Here is a 15384-nt window from a genome sequence, read left to right as displayed (position 1 = left end):
GGGAAGCTAGCCTTACAGCTTTTTAACTACCCATTTAAATACCTTTTCGTTAGATTAGCCAAAGGCAGATCTCATTGGTAACTTACCCTATATTTGTCTCTTCAATTAAATTTTTACACTTAGTACTAAATAGAAAACCGATCAGATTAAACATGAGAATGAGTGTTAAAATATTTAATTAATAAGTTATGCTCTCATCTAATCACTTAAACTTTTAAAACAGTTTATAGTGAATCTGTAAACCCTCATACTTCTCTTCTCCTTTGAAGTGTTATTATACTTAAAAAGAGGAGAAATGTGAGTTTTTCACCTTTACTATATCTCGAGACCGAACAAAACTATCTAAAGAGAAGTGTGGGATTTTGTGGTGCACTGTCAATTATTCTAAAATCTTAAATTATTAGATGAATATACGACTTATTATTTAAATATCCTAACACTACCTTCACGCTTAGTTTGATTAGTCTTCTGTTTGGTACTAAGCATGAAAATTTAATTGAAGAGACGAATGTGACCTTAAAACATTCGAACTCAGGACTTCTAACTTTGATTCCCGAATTTTGAAATATCTTTTCATTTCAATTCATTTTCTGAATCAATAATAAGTATGGCACTAAAAATAGAACCTCATTTTGAATTGTATCTAGTTATTATAATCATATCTAAGAACGATATCAATTTATCTATAGATATACATATTTGTTTCTAACTTTTGAGATAGATAAAAGTTCATGGCTTTTGTATTCCGTGTTCTCTCGATTGAATTTTGTTTAAAAGAAAAACCCTTTGTTGCCCAACGCAAACGCATGCTCTGTCACGATAGAGGAACACAGCAGATCAACTCGACATCATCGGACTAGAACTCTCCTCAGATGTAGGAATTTCTACAGTCAATAATCGTCAGACGAGGCTGATCATGTTTGATGGGACTCTGCCTTTAGCCCATCGCATGCATAACCTGCTGGGTAGGCACGATAAGCAAAGATCCGAGAACCTCCGGTCGGCGCGTCGGGTCGAGGAGACCGACGATGGTATTATGCACTTCGCCAGGCAGGAGGGAGAACGGAACTTGCAACATGAGGCCCCTAATGCGGCAAAGGATCTGCCTTGCCGTAATTGATATGACGAAAGCCGATGTGAGCGCAGGCAATTGGTGCGTTCTGGCCCCATGAAGAGCATAGAACCAGCGGAGAATTTGATATCACCGTGAGACCAGCATTTCAGATGAGCCACGCATGCTTGCAAATTCCCCTCAATCCCGCTCAAAACAAGTTACATTTACAGCTGCTTCTGGCTTTTTCACTCACCAGCAATACAATATATAGCACCACCGCGTACATTCGAATACGAATCATGCCGACAGTGCATTTATCGCATCGTGCAAAACATGTTTACTACAGTGATTTAGTGGAACCCTTGATTGCAACATATATACACAGTTATTACGAGAAAAGAGATTTTGCCACTCCACATGTCCACTATATTTTTCGCACGGTAAATCTTGCTTTACTTCCAAGGCAATAACTCTAGTATGAAAGCCTCCATTTAATAATCACCCAGTGGATGGAATCACCAAGGGAGGTACTATATCTTAGGCTCAGATTCCGTATCATCCGTGTGCTGGCATTAATCCATACAAAAAAGGTAAATAATACCCAAGTAAAGGCTACAGCAGGGGGATACTTTTTTAGCAGTCCTCGCAGCCTTTTTCCTTTACCTTCAGCCATTCTTAGAGTTGATGGATCCACTTGTTTCCTAGGGATCTAACCAGAACATATTTCATTCCATCTCAAGCTCTTAACAGCTAAAAAGTGGGGGGGTTCCTCGAAATCTGTTTCTTTTCGCCCTTTAAGTTGATGAGAATGAAACCGACAATTAGAATTTCAATCCGACCAGAAAACTAAATGACATCGAAGTTCAAGAGACATGGCATAAGTACCAAACGAGAGAAGACGGCAATTATCGATGTAGAGTCCTATCTGAGAACATTTCCTTCTCTAAGGAAAGGCCAAACATTACATGTCACTGAAGCATTCGCAGAAAGCTTCAACTTGACAAAAGAAGTCATCACCTGATGTACAACAGCAACAAATGTCACAAAGTTAAATCCCATCGCTCATCATAAGCTCTAAATTAGTATCAGTGAGACGACACCACCTGGGCGTACTGAGGCAACTGATACAAGGACAAGATACATGCACTTTGATGGGAACAGCGATTTCAGTCTTCCAATCTGAGTGCTTAGGAAAAATACCTGGAGATGCCAAAGTATCACTTCCACAGCTTCACTGTCTTGTCGTGACTAGCTGAAGCAACCAGGCCCGTCACATTTGATACTGCCAATGCTGAAATTAGTCCATCATGAGCTGGCAAAGCCATTGTCTTGTTCTCGGCCATATTCCAGAGCTCCAGGGTCTGCAGAGAATTTTCGATTAGCTTAGACCAAAGCACAATTAAACCAAGATCTTATGGGGCAATAGAAGTCCAAAGAGCCTATTAACATGACTCGTACTTTAAGGCACATAGCTTTTGCTGTTCCATGGCTCTTATACAGCCTGCTTCAGAAGTTATGATTCCGAAGTTGCCAATTACCCGACCTTCACTACTTCAGAGGATAGTGAGAAAGTCGCCTGATTTATACTAGGCAATACTTAATATTTTAGAAACTCATGAGCCTGATTAGCATCCCCAAGAAGCTCGCTCAAAATTTCTTATGTAATCCTAAAAATTAACAAAATTTGGGAACATCTAAACATGGACTTATATCTCACTTCTCCTATGTACAGAGCTAGAATTCACATGAAATGCTAAAATAAATAATTCAAACGTGCGCCTTACCTGGTAGCAGCCAATCACCAAAAGTGAAGGATAAGTTGGGTGGAACACGCAGGAGTGGGCCTTGTTTCCATTGCAGCTCAATTCATGTACACAGTCCCATTCACTACCAGACCCAACTGCCCAAACTCTAACAGAGTCCTCACTGACAGACGCAACTAAATCGCCAGTAGAATCCCAACACACAGAATCGATTGCCTTAGTATGCCCCTGTTATCAAAATTCAGATTCATGTGGGAACGATCAACATGTTACTAGAAGCAGGAAACAAAGAGAATAAAGATACTAATTGTGACAATCTCAAAGAAAAGAAAGGCCAACTTGAACTAAAAGGCCGTGCAATTGAATGAGTAACAATTTCAATAAGATAGATGCAAACCATAAAATGCTCTGAAAGATGAGATACACCTTGAAACTAATTGTGTCATTAAAATAGCATCTGTAAATGGTGACACATACATGAACATCATATGCTTAGATACAGCAGATAAAAAGATGACAAGCTTAGATGACAAACTTTTTTCCTACTGTTATCTGTCAACTAGATTGAACCTTAAACCTAGACCTGGGAAAATGCTACTTTATTTAGGCAAGGTGACTAAGGTATATCCAGCAAGCCAATAGGTTCACCAATACACCCTAGCATAAAAAACAAAACAACTCCCATCACCACAGTAAGATTTTGGCAGAGAGATGAAATAATAGCTTTTGTTCTAATAACCAGAGAAATAAAACATATTGTCATTTCAAAATAACAACACGATAACAGAGCATGAACTAAAGCCATCAGTAGCAAGCATACAATTCAATGGCATAGAATCTGGAAAGGTAGTTGCAGACAACATCATTCAATCATACCTACTAGAGGTAAGACAATCATTCACTCAGCAACAATATCCCCTTTTAACAATCCCCACTTAACTAGACCGAATAAAAAGGAGGAAGTTACTAAAAATTCAACCTGCAAAGTTTGCCTGCACGCTTGTGTCTCTACATCCAATATAGATAAGACATTATCTGCCGCAGCAGCAAGATACCTTCCAAGACGTGGCTGGAATCTCAACTGGGCTGTGCCACCCTGATTCACGAGCAACATAAGTTATACATTTTTAGAGAATCGAGATGCACTTGATGCACCATCTCATTAAAACCACAAGGAGCAACAAGATTAGCATGACAATTCATATTAATTTGTACCCTGAATACCCTCGAACAGCTGCCGTTATTAATGCTCCAGTATCTTATCTCACCATCCCCATCGCAAGAGCAGATAAGATCATCTTTATTTGGGTGGAAGTCCAGAGACGCAACAGTAGAAGAATGCCCCATAAAAGTCCGAAGAGAATAACCAGCCTGAAATGAACAAATAATCCATTGATGATACCATATGCACATGGACATTAGACATAAAGCCAACAAAAATGAAGCTAAATGCGTACTATCACGAGCGAACAAAACAGAGACGGTCAAATAAATCTTAGCAAGGTCACATGCGAATTTGCCCTCCACATTGACCAACAACTACCGAAACAGGAAACTCTTGAAACATGATCATTATCAGGGTAAAATGAAGGAACCTCGACATTGAGCTGCCAAAATAATGCATAAGAGCCAAGAAGGATAAATACAATCCTCATAGTCACAGACACCATTTCATAAAAAAGCCACACAACAAATGCCGCAGAAGTCTGCAGTCCAAAAACAGCAATTCATTGAGCTCCGAAGAGAATGCTTTCAAAATGATCTATGAAGGAAGTAGCCAAATCTTCACTTGATTATTATCACGGGAGAGTACCCATGGCAGAATTTATCAATATCAGCAGCCTCTAGAATTCCGGCTTCAAGGGTAATAAGAGGAGACGATCATCTCATGTAAGCAAGTGTGGAAATTCAGAGAACTTACATACTGAAGCAACTCTCTAGGTTTTGAACAAGAGTCAGATTGCAAAACCATTCACATGGACAGTTAGGCAATAAATTCATAATATCAACTCAAAATAGTATATGTTCCCAAATTTTCAATGTTCAGATTTTAAAACAATGGCAACTCCTATTAGGGGTACGAAGCTAAAATCGACCACAAAGCCATTTTTTATTGATGTTGCAAGTGGCAACAAGCCAAAGACAGGAATATCTAAGTATCTGAGTAATAACAGGTAACCAGCTTTACTTGAAAGTCCTGCTCCATTCCTCTAAAAGAACAAAATCTTCTGTGGTCAGCTCTAAGGGACAGATTACCTACTTCTTCACCCTTCACCATCATGCACTTAACTACAAATTCAGCGTCCTGTCAATTAACTCATGCCCGTACATCTGCTTGCTTGGAGCTACAAGTGTAGGTCATGTTCTACGTAACTTTCCAGGGTATGTAAAACAACAACTTCCATTAGATTGTTCTCTCCCGGAAAAACACACTTGCATCATAAGCACTTGTATCATTGTGGAAAAAAGTTTTGAAATTTCATCAGTACTTAAAGTCAGGCTGGCACCTCCTGTAGTTCAGTATATCAGAAGGCTGTTGCAAGAAGCTTTGAATACAAAAAGAATTCAAAAATCTAAAAAACATGAGTGTCAATGAGATATTATGTTCACCAACATTGTCAGCCTCCCAGACTCTGACAGTTTTGTCGAAAGAAGATGTTGCCAGGCGAGACATGGTTGGACTAAATCGAACATCCGTGATCATTAAAGAATGTTCCTCCAGAGTTGTTTTCGGCTTTAAAGTATCTGCATACCACAGTACAGCCTGCATAATCCAGAAATTTAACCATCCCATTATCAGACTATGGCATAAGACAACATATTATCATGTCCACATAACTGCCTGTACTTACTTTCTTATCATGTCCACCAGTAGCAAGTACTTTCCCATCTGATGAGAAGTGGCAACAGGTAACCTTGCTGGTGCTTGCTCGAATAGTATTCACTTCAGTAAATGAGAATTCTGTAGCACCCAATTTGAACACTATGAGTGAAACTGTGAAAGACACTTCATCATTCAGCCTACTAGGGAAATGATTCTGAATCAAACCTCAATTAGAAGGACCTGAGAATAGTAGTCTAAATTAATAACGAAGAAGAACATCTAAAGGCAAAGTACTTCCATTAATTAACTAAAAATATTCATCAGGATTTTATGGCTAATAAAATTTACCTCGAGGAAAGTTATACCAGATTTCAAAGGCAAGCTAGTTATCATCATGTGATAACTGGTGACATTGGCTTCATTTCCTTCTTAATAAATAGAAGTGATAAGAGAGAAATTACAAATAATCTTGTCTGTTCATTAGTCAAAGGCTTGTTGTGAAAGTCTTATCCTTCACTGTAAATTAGTTTACTGAGGTTTTGGTCCTTTTTCTGCTTATACTACTTACTTTTCTCTGTTTGTCGGTCAAAGGTAAGTCCTTCTGAAACTCTAAGTAGTTTTTCTGTATGGTTCTCTTCTGCTTCTACCAAATAAAACTCTTGAGCTCATGGTGGACGAAAACTCAATATTCTCAAACAGGAAAAAAGACTCAGGACGCACTAGAGTGCATGAATTGGCAATAGTGGTTCAGACTGAAGGACAAAATAAAATCCCAATAATATCTATAGGAATCAATAGATCATTGAAGTCTACAAGAAATATGAGTTTAACAGATTTCTTTCACTGCTACACACAATAGATCTAAATTGGAGCAGAAAACCACAATATGAACAAATATTGCAATTTTGATGACAATGTTTCCCTAGAGAATCTATAGCTTATAGAATAGAACATCCCAAATAATTCTAGTTCAAAAACTACAACTAAAGATGGGCATGTCACCAAAATTCCTCATTAATGGAGAGTTCTCAGGCACCTTTGCTGACATCCATGCAGCGACCAACAGTATCTCGAGGATCTGTCTCATCATGAGATAAAAAAGACTCAACATTATCATCAAGAGATCCGTCCTCTACAAATCGATCCATATCTGCCTGTAATTGAAGATCCAGATCAATACAGAACATTATAACTGATTTCATGCTCAAAGATTTTCACCAGCCAAAAACAAAGTCTAAATCTGACTGACCAATTGATTTGAAGGCGATGGAAGACTTCCAGTGCCATCAGCCCCAAACATCATTAACGGCTTGGACGAACTACCACTATGTGGCAATGGAGGCACAGACATCACATCACCAGGAGTGTGAGTTGATGGTGTGGAAGGCGCAGAGCTAGGGGAGGGACCTGCAGTATTTGCAGTTCCGGAGCTATTGGCAGGACCTGAAGATGACACTGGCTGCTTTCGTTTCCTTGCAGATTGGTTTTTTGAAACCTTAAATGCATCAAGGAAGATGTTAGGAACCCAGCTAGAATATTGTAGAAGTACAAAGTAAGCAAATCCAGCAATCATCAGGTGATTCTGCTAAGAAGAGCCTTCTCCTTAAGACTTTTAGAACGAGGTCAATGAAATTATTGGATGCCCATAGGAAAAGCTTCCAACTCCCCCCCGGAAAAGATAACATGAAATTTAAAGATGGCCATAACCTCCAACTCCCATTGCAAATATCTTCCGCCTCTGAAATTTACTGAGAAAGCTCTAGAACTTGCAACAATATCTTACATATCAGGGAAAAGGATCATAGGAAAGGCACATGCGAAGTTGGCAACTAAACAGTTCTCAAGTGAACACTGAACACCAGTGAGGAGAATAGCAACATCCTTCTTCTGGCACTAACTGAGAGTTGAGATCAAAGAATCGTGCAGGGCCAGACAGAATTGCACACATTCAAGCAGAAGAACAATCACAGCCAAAGGGCATACTAATTAAGGGGAGTAAATATTCAAGTATTAACAAAGGTAATTGCCATTTGGACAGACCTGATCATTTCCTCGGAAGGAATTCGACATGCTACCATCAATGTTAGCACTGCCAGCACCACCCATTTTCTCTTGTTGATGAAGATTGTGGTTTGAACTCTGAGATTGCTGATTCGCAAGTGTGTGCTGCTGCTGCTGCTGCTGCTGCTGCTGCTGCTGCAGCTGAGGATTACTGTTCTGTTGGAGCTGCTGCTGGTGTTGAAATTGCTGAGCCAACCTTAACTACAGCCATTGTAACATTTAACAGTCAAAATGACTATCAAACTTCCCTCAAAAGGACATTGAGAAAACTCTCAAAGGACTACTGCAGCAATACAGATTCAGGGGAAAAAGACAATGGGCGCAAGAAGCACCTTGATCAGCATATCTGTCTCCCCTCGAGATCCACCAGCTTGCAAAGGTGATGCAACGTTCGGGACATCTCCAATGGAATTTTGAAGTCCATCCTTGCCCATTATATTCCGATTGTTCAACATCATCCGGAGTTTCATTTTCTCATCACTGGCAGATGGTGAGGTCAAATTTGCCTGAGCAAGCATAAGCTGCTGCTGGTGTTGTGGTAGCATCTGTAGCTGATGAAACGGCTGAGGGGTTGGCATAAAGGACTTTTGCGGGTGAAGTGAACGAAGCTGCTCTAGTCCCTAAAGGAACAAAAATGTCAAAGAACAGGACTTTTAGAATGTGCGCCTACTTATTTCATAAGTATAGCCAAAAATACTAATGTTATTTGTTCAAACCAACAAAAGGGGAGAGGGGGAGAAAAGCAAGGTGGGGGGTGGGGGTGGGGAGGGGAGAGAATTACAGTAAGTGGCCAGCCTTTCAAAGTCAAATTATTGCTACCTTGATTTGACCCTGATACATCATGAGCACCAAAAAAGAATAATCAGCAGTGGTTAGCAGTAAATTTTATGATTCAGCTTATCTTGATTGCTTTTAGTTTTCTGATTCAACATCATGCACCCTTCAGAAAAGTAAACAACAAATTCAAACAGCAAATAAGCACATAATTCTAAGCAATAATCGTCACTTTCATTTTAATAAACACTAACAACGTACCAGGAATCCCTATCAAAGATCCTTCTGGACCGGGGCCTCTGGGGTTCAACACAGTATTGATCTCGCTTTTTATGTCCTGATCCCAGTCATTGATAAGAACATTGCAGATAATGCATAGAAATGTCCAACAACATCTATCAAGAAATTTCACATACCGGTGTGGATCCAGGCAGCTGTTGGTTACGAGCTTGAACTTGTGGAGACATCCCACCAGCAGTACCATGCAATACTTGCCTAAGATCATTAGTGCATTTTGCAATTACCAAAAATGCCAACATCAGAGACCAAAAAAAAAAAGAATGATTCTTCCAGCAACAATTTGACATTTCTTCCCATCAATAAGTGAGATAAACAAAAGTGAGTGCAAGCCATGTACATCTAGTCAAGATTATCAATCCGAAAAACACGAAAAAATTGTATCAAACAGGCTCCATTAGAGTTTAGCAATAAACATCATTACATCAAGTCTTACACTGCACATTGTTGACATCATTGTAGCATGGTTGATAAAGAGTATATCATGCATATGTTTCCCTCATTGCACCAAATTAACTAGTAATCAGTTCTTTGAGCCAAAAGACTACTGGTAGTGTGAAGAACCTTTCCCCTCGGCACTAAGTAGAAACTCATGGAAAGTGTGAGTGGAAAAATTTTCACTTAATCTCATGTTCTCAAAGGGAAAAAACTGAGAGGATGGATAATGATGACAAAGCCTAGGTATTCAAGAGAATCACCCCGAAGGCTGGCCAGTGGCGGCAGCTGATTTCAGAATTGATGCATGATTGGGATCCAAAAGCTGGCCCACATTCTCACCGAAACGTTGCTGCAAAACAGAAAACATAACTGACTCATTCAATCTAACAAGACTACCAAGCTTTCCCAAACCAACTCAGAAAGGGTCCAACCTTAATAGCTGTTTCATCCAAGCCTTCCCTCTGATGGGGCAACTTTAATCTTTCCTCATACATTTTTGTGGCCAGGGCATTAGCCCCAGGACTCTGTCGCATTAGGGGATCATTTCCTGCAAGCCCATTGGCATTTCCATTTAGAAGATGTGCTCCATCTCTTCGCTGCTGCTGTTGCTGTTGCTGCTGCTGCTGCTGCTGCTGTTGCTGCTGCTGCTGCTGCTGCTGCTGCTGCTGCTGCTGCTGCTGATGCTGATGCTGCTGCTGCTGCTGCTGCTGCTGCTGCTGCTGCTGCTGTGCATGTCTCTGCAACAAGAGTTGCTGCATTTGTAGATGCTGCTGTTGTGGATGCTGTGGTTGTTGGGATGGCTGTTGTTGTTGTTGTTGCTGCTGCTGCTGCTGCTGCTGCTGCTGCTCCCTCGCTTTCATCAACTGCGTCTGCATATCAAAATATGCTAGCTTGATTACACTAACCTTTATTCTATAAGCTAGACAGGGGCAAAGAATGGATCAATCAGAATGGTATGTAAATACGCATGCATATTTTCAATGCACTTACAATCACAGGAGATGTTTCAAGTTAGTTAAATAAGAGATAGTCTTGGATCAAATCAGATCAAAAATTCCTTCGGTAAGCAGGCTAACCCCTGATAACATCACCAAGTTCCATTCAGACACCAGAATATGCAGTTTCGCACTTTGAGTTAGAAAAGACCAAAGAGATCCTAAAAATCTTAGTTGGTGTTTGATACAACTGCAAAGCCATAGACTGACTTTTAAGTTTAAAGTGTTGAAAAAGGCAAAATCTATATGAAAACATGTAAAGTTCAAGTAAAGAATCCACTCATATCGTTCCCAATCAAATGATGAAAAATTTGCAATTTTTTTATGACTTTTACCATTCTACCCTTACTGTCAATTTAAATGTCACGAGTAACATTGCTTTGGAACCTCAACACCTCAGAATTTCTGTTATGCTATAAAACACTGCATGAAACAAAGACCAGTAACATTTTTCAGATGTTTACAAAGATTTGAGTTAACTAAAAAAAAGGTCTCACTCTAATTCCTATAAGGAAAAATGTTCACTCTGTTGTGTACCATCCATGAGATATTGACACTCCAAAGGGCGACGGAAAAACATCTCTCTCTCTCTCTCTCTCTCTCTCTCTCTAGCTCTTATTATTCTAATACATGTTAATTCTCTAGCTCTTATTATTCTAATACATCTTATTATCTGCTATATTAATGGGTTTGAGGTATTGATATCATAACAGGTTTGAGGTAATGATATCATTCTTAATACTTCTTTCAATGCCGATGCAAAGGATGAAGTGTATATATGCATACACTAAGCACCCACTCAGTTCAATGTTCAATACAAAAATTAAGTAGGTATTCCTGTACTTTTTTTTTTCCTTTTCTTTTGGCATCGAAAGGTATCCCTGTACTTGAATGGTTAAGTTATTTTTATGTTAACTGGACTTTTTATATTAAGTGCCGGTTGTTCGGACATCATCGAACCCGTGGAATACTATAAAATGCTGAATATCACAATTTTCAGCACTTGGCAAGCTTATCAAACATAACCTAAGTCAAGTATCCCACTAAGGAGAATATTCATCTCATCCAGACAAACACTAAACATCAGTTTCGCCCTAAACAAACAAGGCCCTCTTCATAACTCTAGCATGACGAAGCTTTTTAACGGGGCAATTGGATCAAGCACAAGAGAGCATCTATGCAGTAATATTGTGGCAGACTCATGTGCAATAAAAATCTTCTGCCAAAACAGGATAGATGTTTAAATGAAAAACTGGGGAGTGGGAATGATAACTCGACTTCAAGTATATTGTACTTATTTCCTTCAGGAAAAGAGGACGACCCTTACAAAATTGGATTAGGGCATGAGATCTCTCTCAGACTAGCAATCTAAACTGTCGTAACGCTGTACCTTTGGAACACGAAATTATGGCCACAAGGTAAAATTTGTAATGCAACTGCCTTTATTCAATCTGTTCTTCCAAAACGGGAGTGAAATGGGTAAAAGGAAACAAAAGGCTGACGGTAGAATTGACGCCTGAGGTTGGGTCTCAAGTAAAATAGCTCCACTACACCAAACCTACAGAAGCATATTGACTGCAAGGAGCACCAGGACATACTCAAGAAGAACCAGGACATACTCAAGAAGAACCTTAGAAAAGATGCTATCAATGTTCAAAACTGTAACTCTCATTAGGATAGCCATGAATCAGAAAACTTCAGTAAACGTTCACCCAGTTATTTCCTTTTCACTTTCACCACCTAGGGCCCTATGGAAGATCCTCCATTCAAGCATAAGTACCAAAAATTCATCTAAAACCAACCTCGATATAAGATGCTGCAACCTCCGAGTGCTTTTCATTGGTCCGAGCTATGAAAATATCCCAGAAAACCGACCACCACTCAAAAAGAAAACCTCCGGGGGCATCAATTGCTGCATACATGCGCAAAATTAAGTACAGGGTGAAAAATAGACTGAATAAAAAAAGAAACTTTGGAAATTTACAGTACTTTAAAATGAATCCAAAGCTTAAAAGAAAGATAATCCACAGTTCTTTTTCAGCCAAAGAAGATTCTCACCAACAGGATCAGAGGACACTTTCCCTTCAGCTAGAAAAGCCTGAGCAGTGGCTTTCAAGTCTCTCTTCACTAAATAATCATGGATGTAAACATCCAACCTGTAATCAAAGGCATAGTTTTTTCGGCATGTTAAAACTACAAACCTAAAGAAAACTCACGCCACGAGCATATCACAACAATCATCTAGGAAACAGAAGGAAAAAAACAAAAATTAGAAGAACAACAGTACACCAGATTGAATCGACCCAAATGGGAGACTAATTAGCAAACACAAACCCCCCCCCCCCCAAAAAAAAAAAACGAAAAGATTGCTTGACCATACACAACCCCCGGAAATCGCCCCCAGATAATGCAAACACGCTAGGAAATCGCGGCAAACGGCGAGTAAACTGAAAAAGCACAAATCTTGAGCGGCGCAACGGAGGCAACCCCAGCAAGGACGAGCAAGAGCACTCGACGGCCTCGCGAAATCGACCGAAATGGCGAGACCCATCTCCACGAAAACGACCGGGGCGGCGTCGGAGCACCGAAAGGACTCACATTTTATCGGCTTCCCAGTTGGTCTGGGACATGGCTGAGCGATTCCTCGGGGGACTCCCGCGAGAACCCGAGCGGCCGCAAAGCAAGAACCTTCAGCTCCCAATCCGGAACGCCAAGGGGCCCAGCTCCTCCTCCTCCTCCTCTGCCGGCGGCGCTGCGAATCTATGCCATGAACGAGAGACAGAGATAGAGAGAGAGAGAGAGAGAGAGTAGGTCTTGTAAGAGAGACAGCAGAAGCAGAGAAGAATACAGAGAGAGAGAGAGAGAGAGAGGGAAGGAGGAGAAGAGAGAGGAGGAATTTCTTCTTCCTTTTGAGAGAATAGAAGCAGAACCTCAAATTTAGGCCAACGCAATAAAAATTGGAGGAGAAAAAAAGATCAAATCAAGAAAAAGGGGGACAAGGTGAAAGTGAAGACCAAGAGAGAGGGAGGAGGGGGGCATTTTATAAGGAGACTTTAGGACACTTGGGGGATGATGCTGATTCTAATTAGGACATAAATCCTAGGAGCCTAGGAAGAAAATTTAGGTTTTTTCCTACTTGGAAAAAAGGGTCTCGCTCATGGAAATACGAGCCCGTTCGTGGAATTTTCCCATTTCGCGTCGAGGTTTAATAGGTATAGTAATTAAGAGGATAAAACCGGTCGAATCAGCACGAGAGTCGCGCACGAAGAGAATATGCAAGTACAAAAAAAGTGAAGTAGCTGTAAAAAGACGTATTGCTCGAAAATTTAATCAGATTTGAAATATGAATCAATAATAGCGAGATAAATAAAAAAAAGAGTTTGATCTAAATATAGAATGTACGAAAAGCTAAATGTCAAGCACTTTCCATGTTTTTTTTAATTCTCACGTAATAATTGATTGATAGGGACGGTTATTCATGAAATTTTTTTGGGAAAAGTTTAGGGTCAAACATCAACCTAGAGAGGGCAGATACAACCCCTCGCGCATGAAAAATTGAATGACTTAGGTGGTACTTGATAATTAGTGCCAAAAATAGAAATTTAAAGGGAAGAAATATTGCCAAACTTAGCTCTAGTCGACTCAATAAAGTACCATAAAGCTAATTCAAGCCAGCCTTATTATTTAATTCACATGATTTTCACATGATGTCATATTTTATTTGATAATTAGTCCACCATCCTATCCAAAGTCAAAGCGTGTTTTTCTTTTCTTTTTTCAATTTATTTTCTCACTTTTCTGGAAAATTTCGCTCGGGACTTTGCATTTAAGAATATTGCTGATTTGATTTTATGAACGAAATAAATTAAAAATAAATAATCAAAGAAATAGCCGCTTCGCTGATAAATGCGGCGACCGACGAAAAGACCACAGTGCCCATCAGTCCCTTTCCGGGCCTACCCTCTGGCATCGAAATGACACGAGTGCCCTCAACACGTAAGCGAATTCGCCACCGATTCAGTAGTAAATCACGTGTAATTTTGAGGGGCAGTCCGGGATAAATAGGTAATTCCGCATCCATCGGCGCTCTAATGGCGGTTTGCACCCTGCGCTCGCGCGTTTGATTAGCCCGGGCTAAATACGTACTTTCCGATCGATTCGGACATCTTGATGGACGTTTGCCACGTGTTACTATTTTTGTTAATTAGGAAGTGCAAAGGTCGTTCCAGAAGGTGGTTTTTTTTTCAATTCCCTGGTGGCTTTTTTCCCACTAATTTTTTTTTTTCGCTTGCGTTTGAAGCCAAAAAAGGCCTTTTTAATCATTTGCATTTTCCCGTGGGAAATTCGAACGAATCTTAATCTTATCTCGTTCGCTATTTTAATCATTTGGCAACGTGGCATGATATGTCCCTTCGTTCCTACCTTATTCACATTGGAATTGAGTACTAAATTATCGGCTTTCACACCGTAAAAGAGATCAATTTGGGGCAATAGCTAATTTATCTGAGGCAACCAAATTCGAGTGTCCTAAATCTCCGATTCTTAAAAATAAATAAATAATGATTTCTTAAAAAAAAACCAGGTAGCGTAGTGCAAATGACTACGCAAACATCGCATTTAATAGAATTTGGGAGAGCTTAACTCAAATATAACCCGATAAAAAAAAAAACTCAAAACATAAGCGCCACCTCATGAAAGTAACAGATTCGTCTCTACATGGCAATCCATCAGTCATGAGGAAACAATTAATTTAATTTTGGATATTACGGGAGATCATGGGTTAAAAAAAGAAAGAAAAAGAAATCAAGTAATGTTGGCCTTTCTAGCTTATCAAATGGTGTGTCCCTCACCGTTGACTCACGTGAACTTCGCTAGAAAAATGTCATGAACTTGCTTTTTTTTCTATAGGGAGAGAGAGCTTTATATCCTGACCTCGGTCAATTCAACAAATCAATCTTCTCTACCAAATATTCTATAGTTTCGCCCGGATTGAACTTCTGGAAGATTTGATCCAAGGGGTGGTCAACTCAGACGCCTCATGGATTTCTGTACTCGACAAGGTTGGTAGGTAAAATCCGACCATGAATGAGAGGAGGGAGATTATTGTCTGTCTGGTCCCATGAAGTTTCTCTTTTATCGTCCTCTTTCGGCCGCGCACGAGAGGAACGAGTCAATTTG

At 39.9% G+C, this 15384-nt stretch overlaps 1 protein-coding gene across 1 annotated transcript; it reads right to left on the bottom strand.

The window, feature by feature from the left end:
• Positions 1 to 1820: 1820 nt before the first annotated feature.
• On the bottom strand, positions 1821 to 12836 carry LOC104437709 (transcriptional corepressor LEUNIG). Its single transcript, XM_010050704.3, has 19 exons — positions 12805 to 12836; positions 12265 to 12362; positions 12009 to 12118; positions 9643 to 10080; positions 9472 to 9560; positions 8893 to 8971; positions 8738 to 8813; positions 8484 to 8533; positions 8035 to 8322; positions 7682 to 7903; positions 6891 to 7136; positions 6678 to 6795; positions 5670 to 5779; positions 5432 to 5581; positions 4033 to 4188; positions 3797 to 3913; positions 2839 to 3045; positions 2255 to 2415; positions 1821 to 2071 (listed from the first exon to the last, which is right to left on the bottom strand). Exons 1-18 carry the CDS (start codon positions 12834 to 12836, stop codon positions 2272 to 2274), a joined length of 2730 nt encoding a protein of 909 aa, XP_010049006.2. The 3' UTR covers positions 1821 to 2071; positions 2255 to 2271.
• Between the last annotated feature and the right edge of the window lie 2548 nt (positions 12837 to 15384).

The sequence above is a fragment of the Eucalyptus grandis genome, chromosome 3 (assembly GCF_016545825.1).
Source record: "Eucalyptus grandis isolate ANBG69807.140 chromosome 3, ASM1654582v1, whole genome shotgun sequence".
Taxonomy (NCBI): Eukaryota; Viridiplantae; Streptophyta; class Magnoliopsida; order Myrtales; family Myrtaceae; genus Eucalyptus; species Eucalyptus grandis.
The sequence above is the reverse complement of the archived record's forward strand: the minus strand, read 5'-3'. Positions and strand labels throughout refer to the sequence as shown.

What these genes read in the sequence shown, in the direction of transcription:
- LOC104437709 (XM_010050704.3), bottom strand. Translation starts at nt 12,836, where the DNA reads ATGTCCCAGACCAACTGGGAAGCCGATAAAAT. An exon ending in AGTGTCCTCTGATCCTGTTG is followed by an intron (nt 12,119 to 12,264) that starts GTGAGAATCTTC and finishes GCATGTATGCAG; the next exon opens with CAATTGATGCCCCCGGAGGT. An exon ending in TTGCAGCATCTTATATCGAG is followed by an intron (nt 10,081 to 12,008) that starts GTTGGTTTTAGA and finishes TTTGATATGCAG; the next exon opens with ACGCAGTTGATGAAAGCGAG.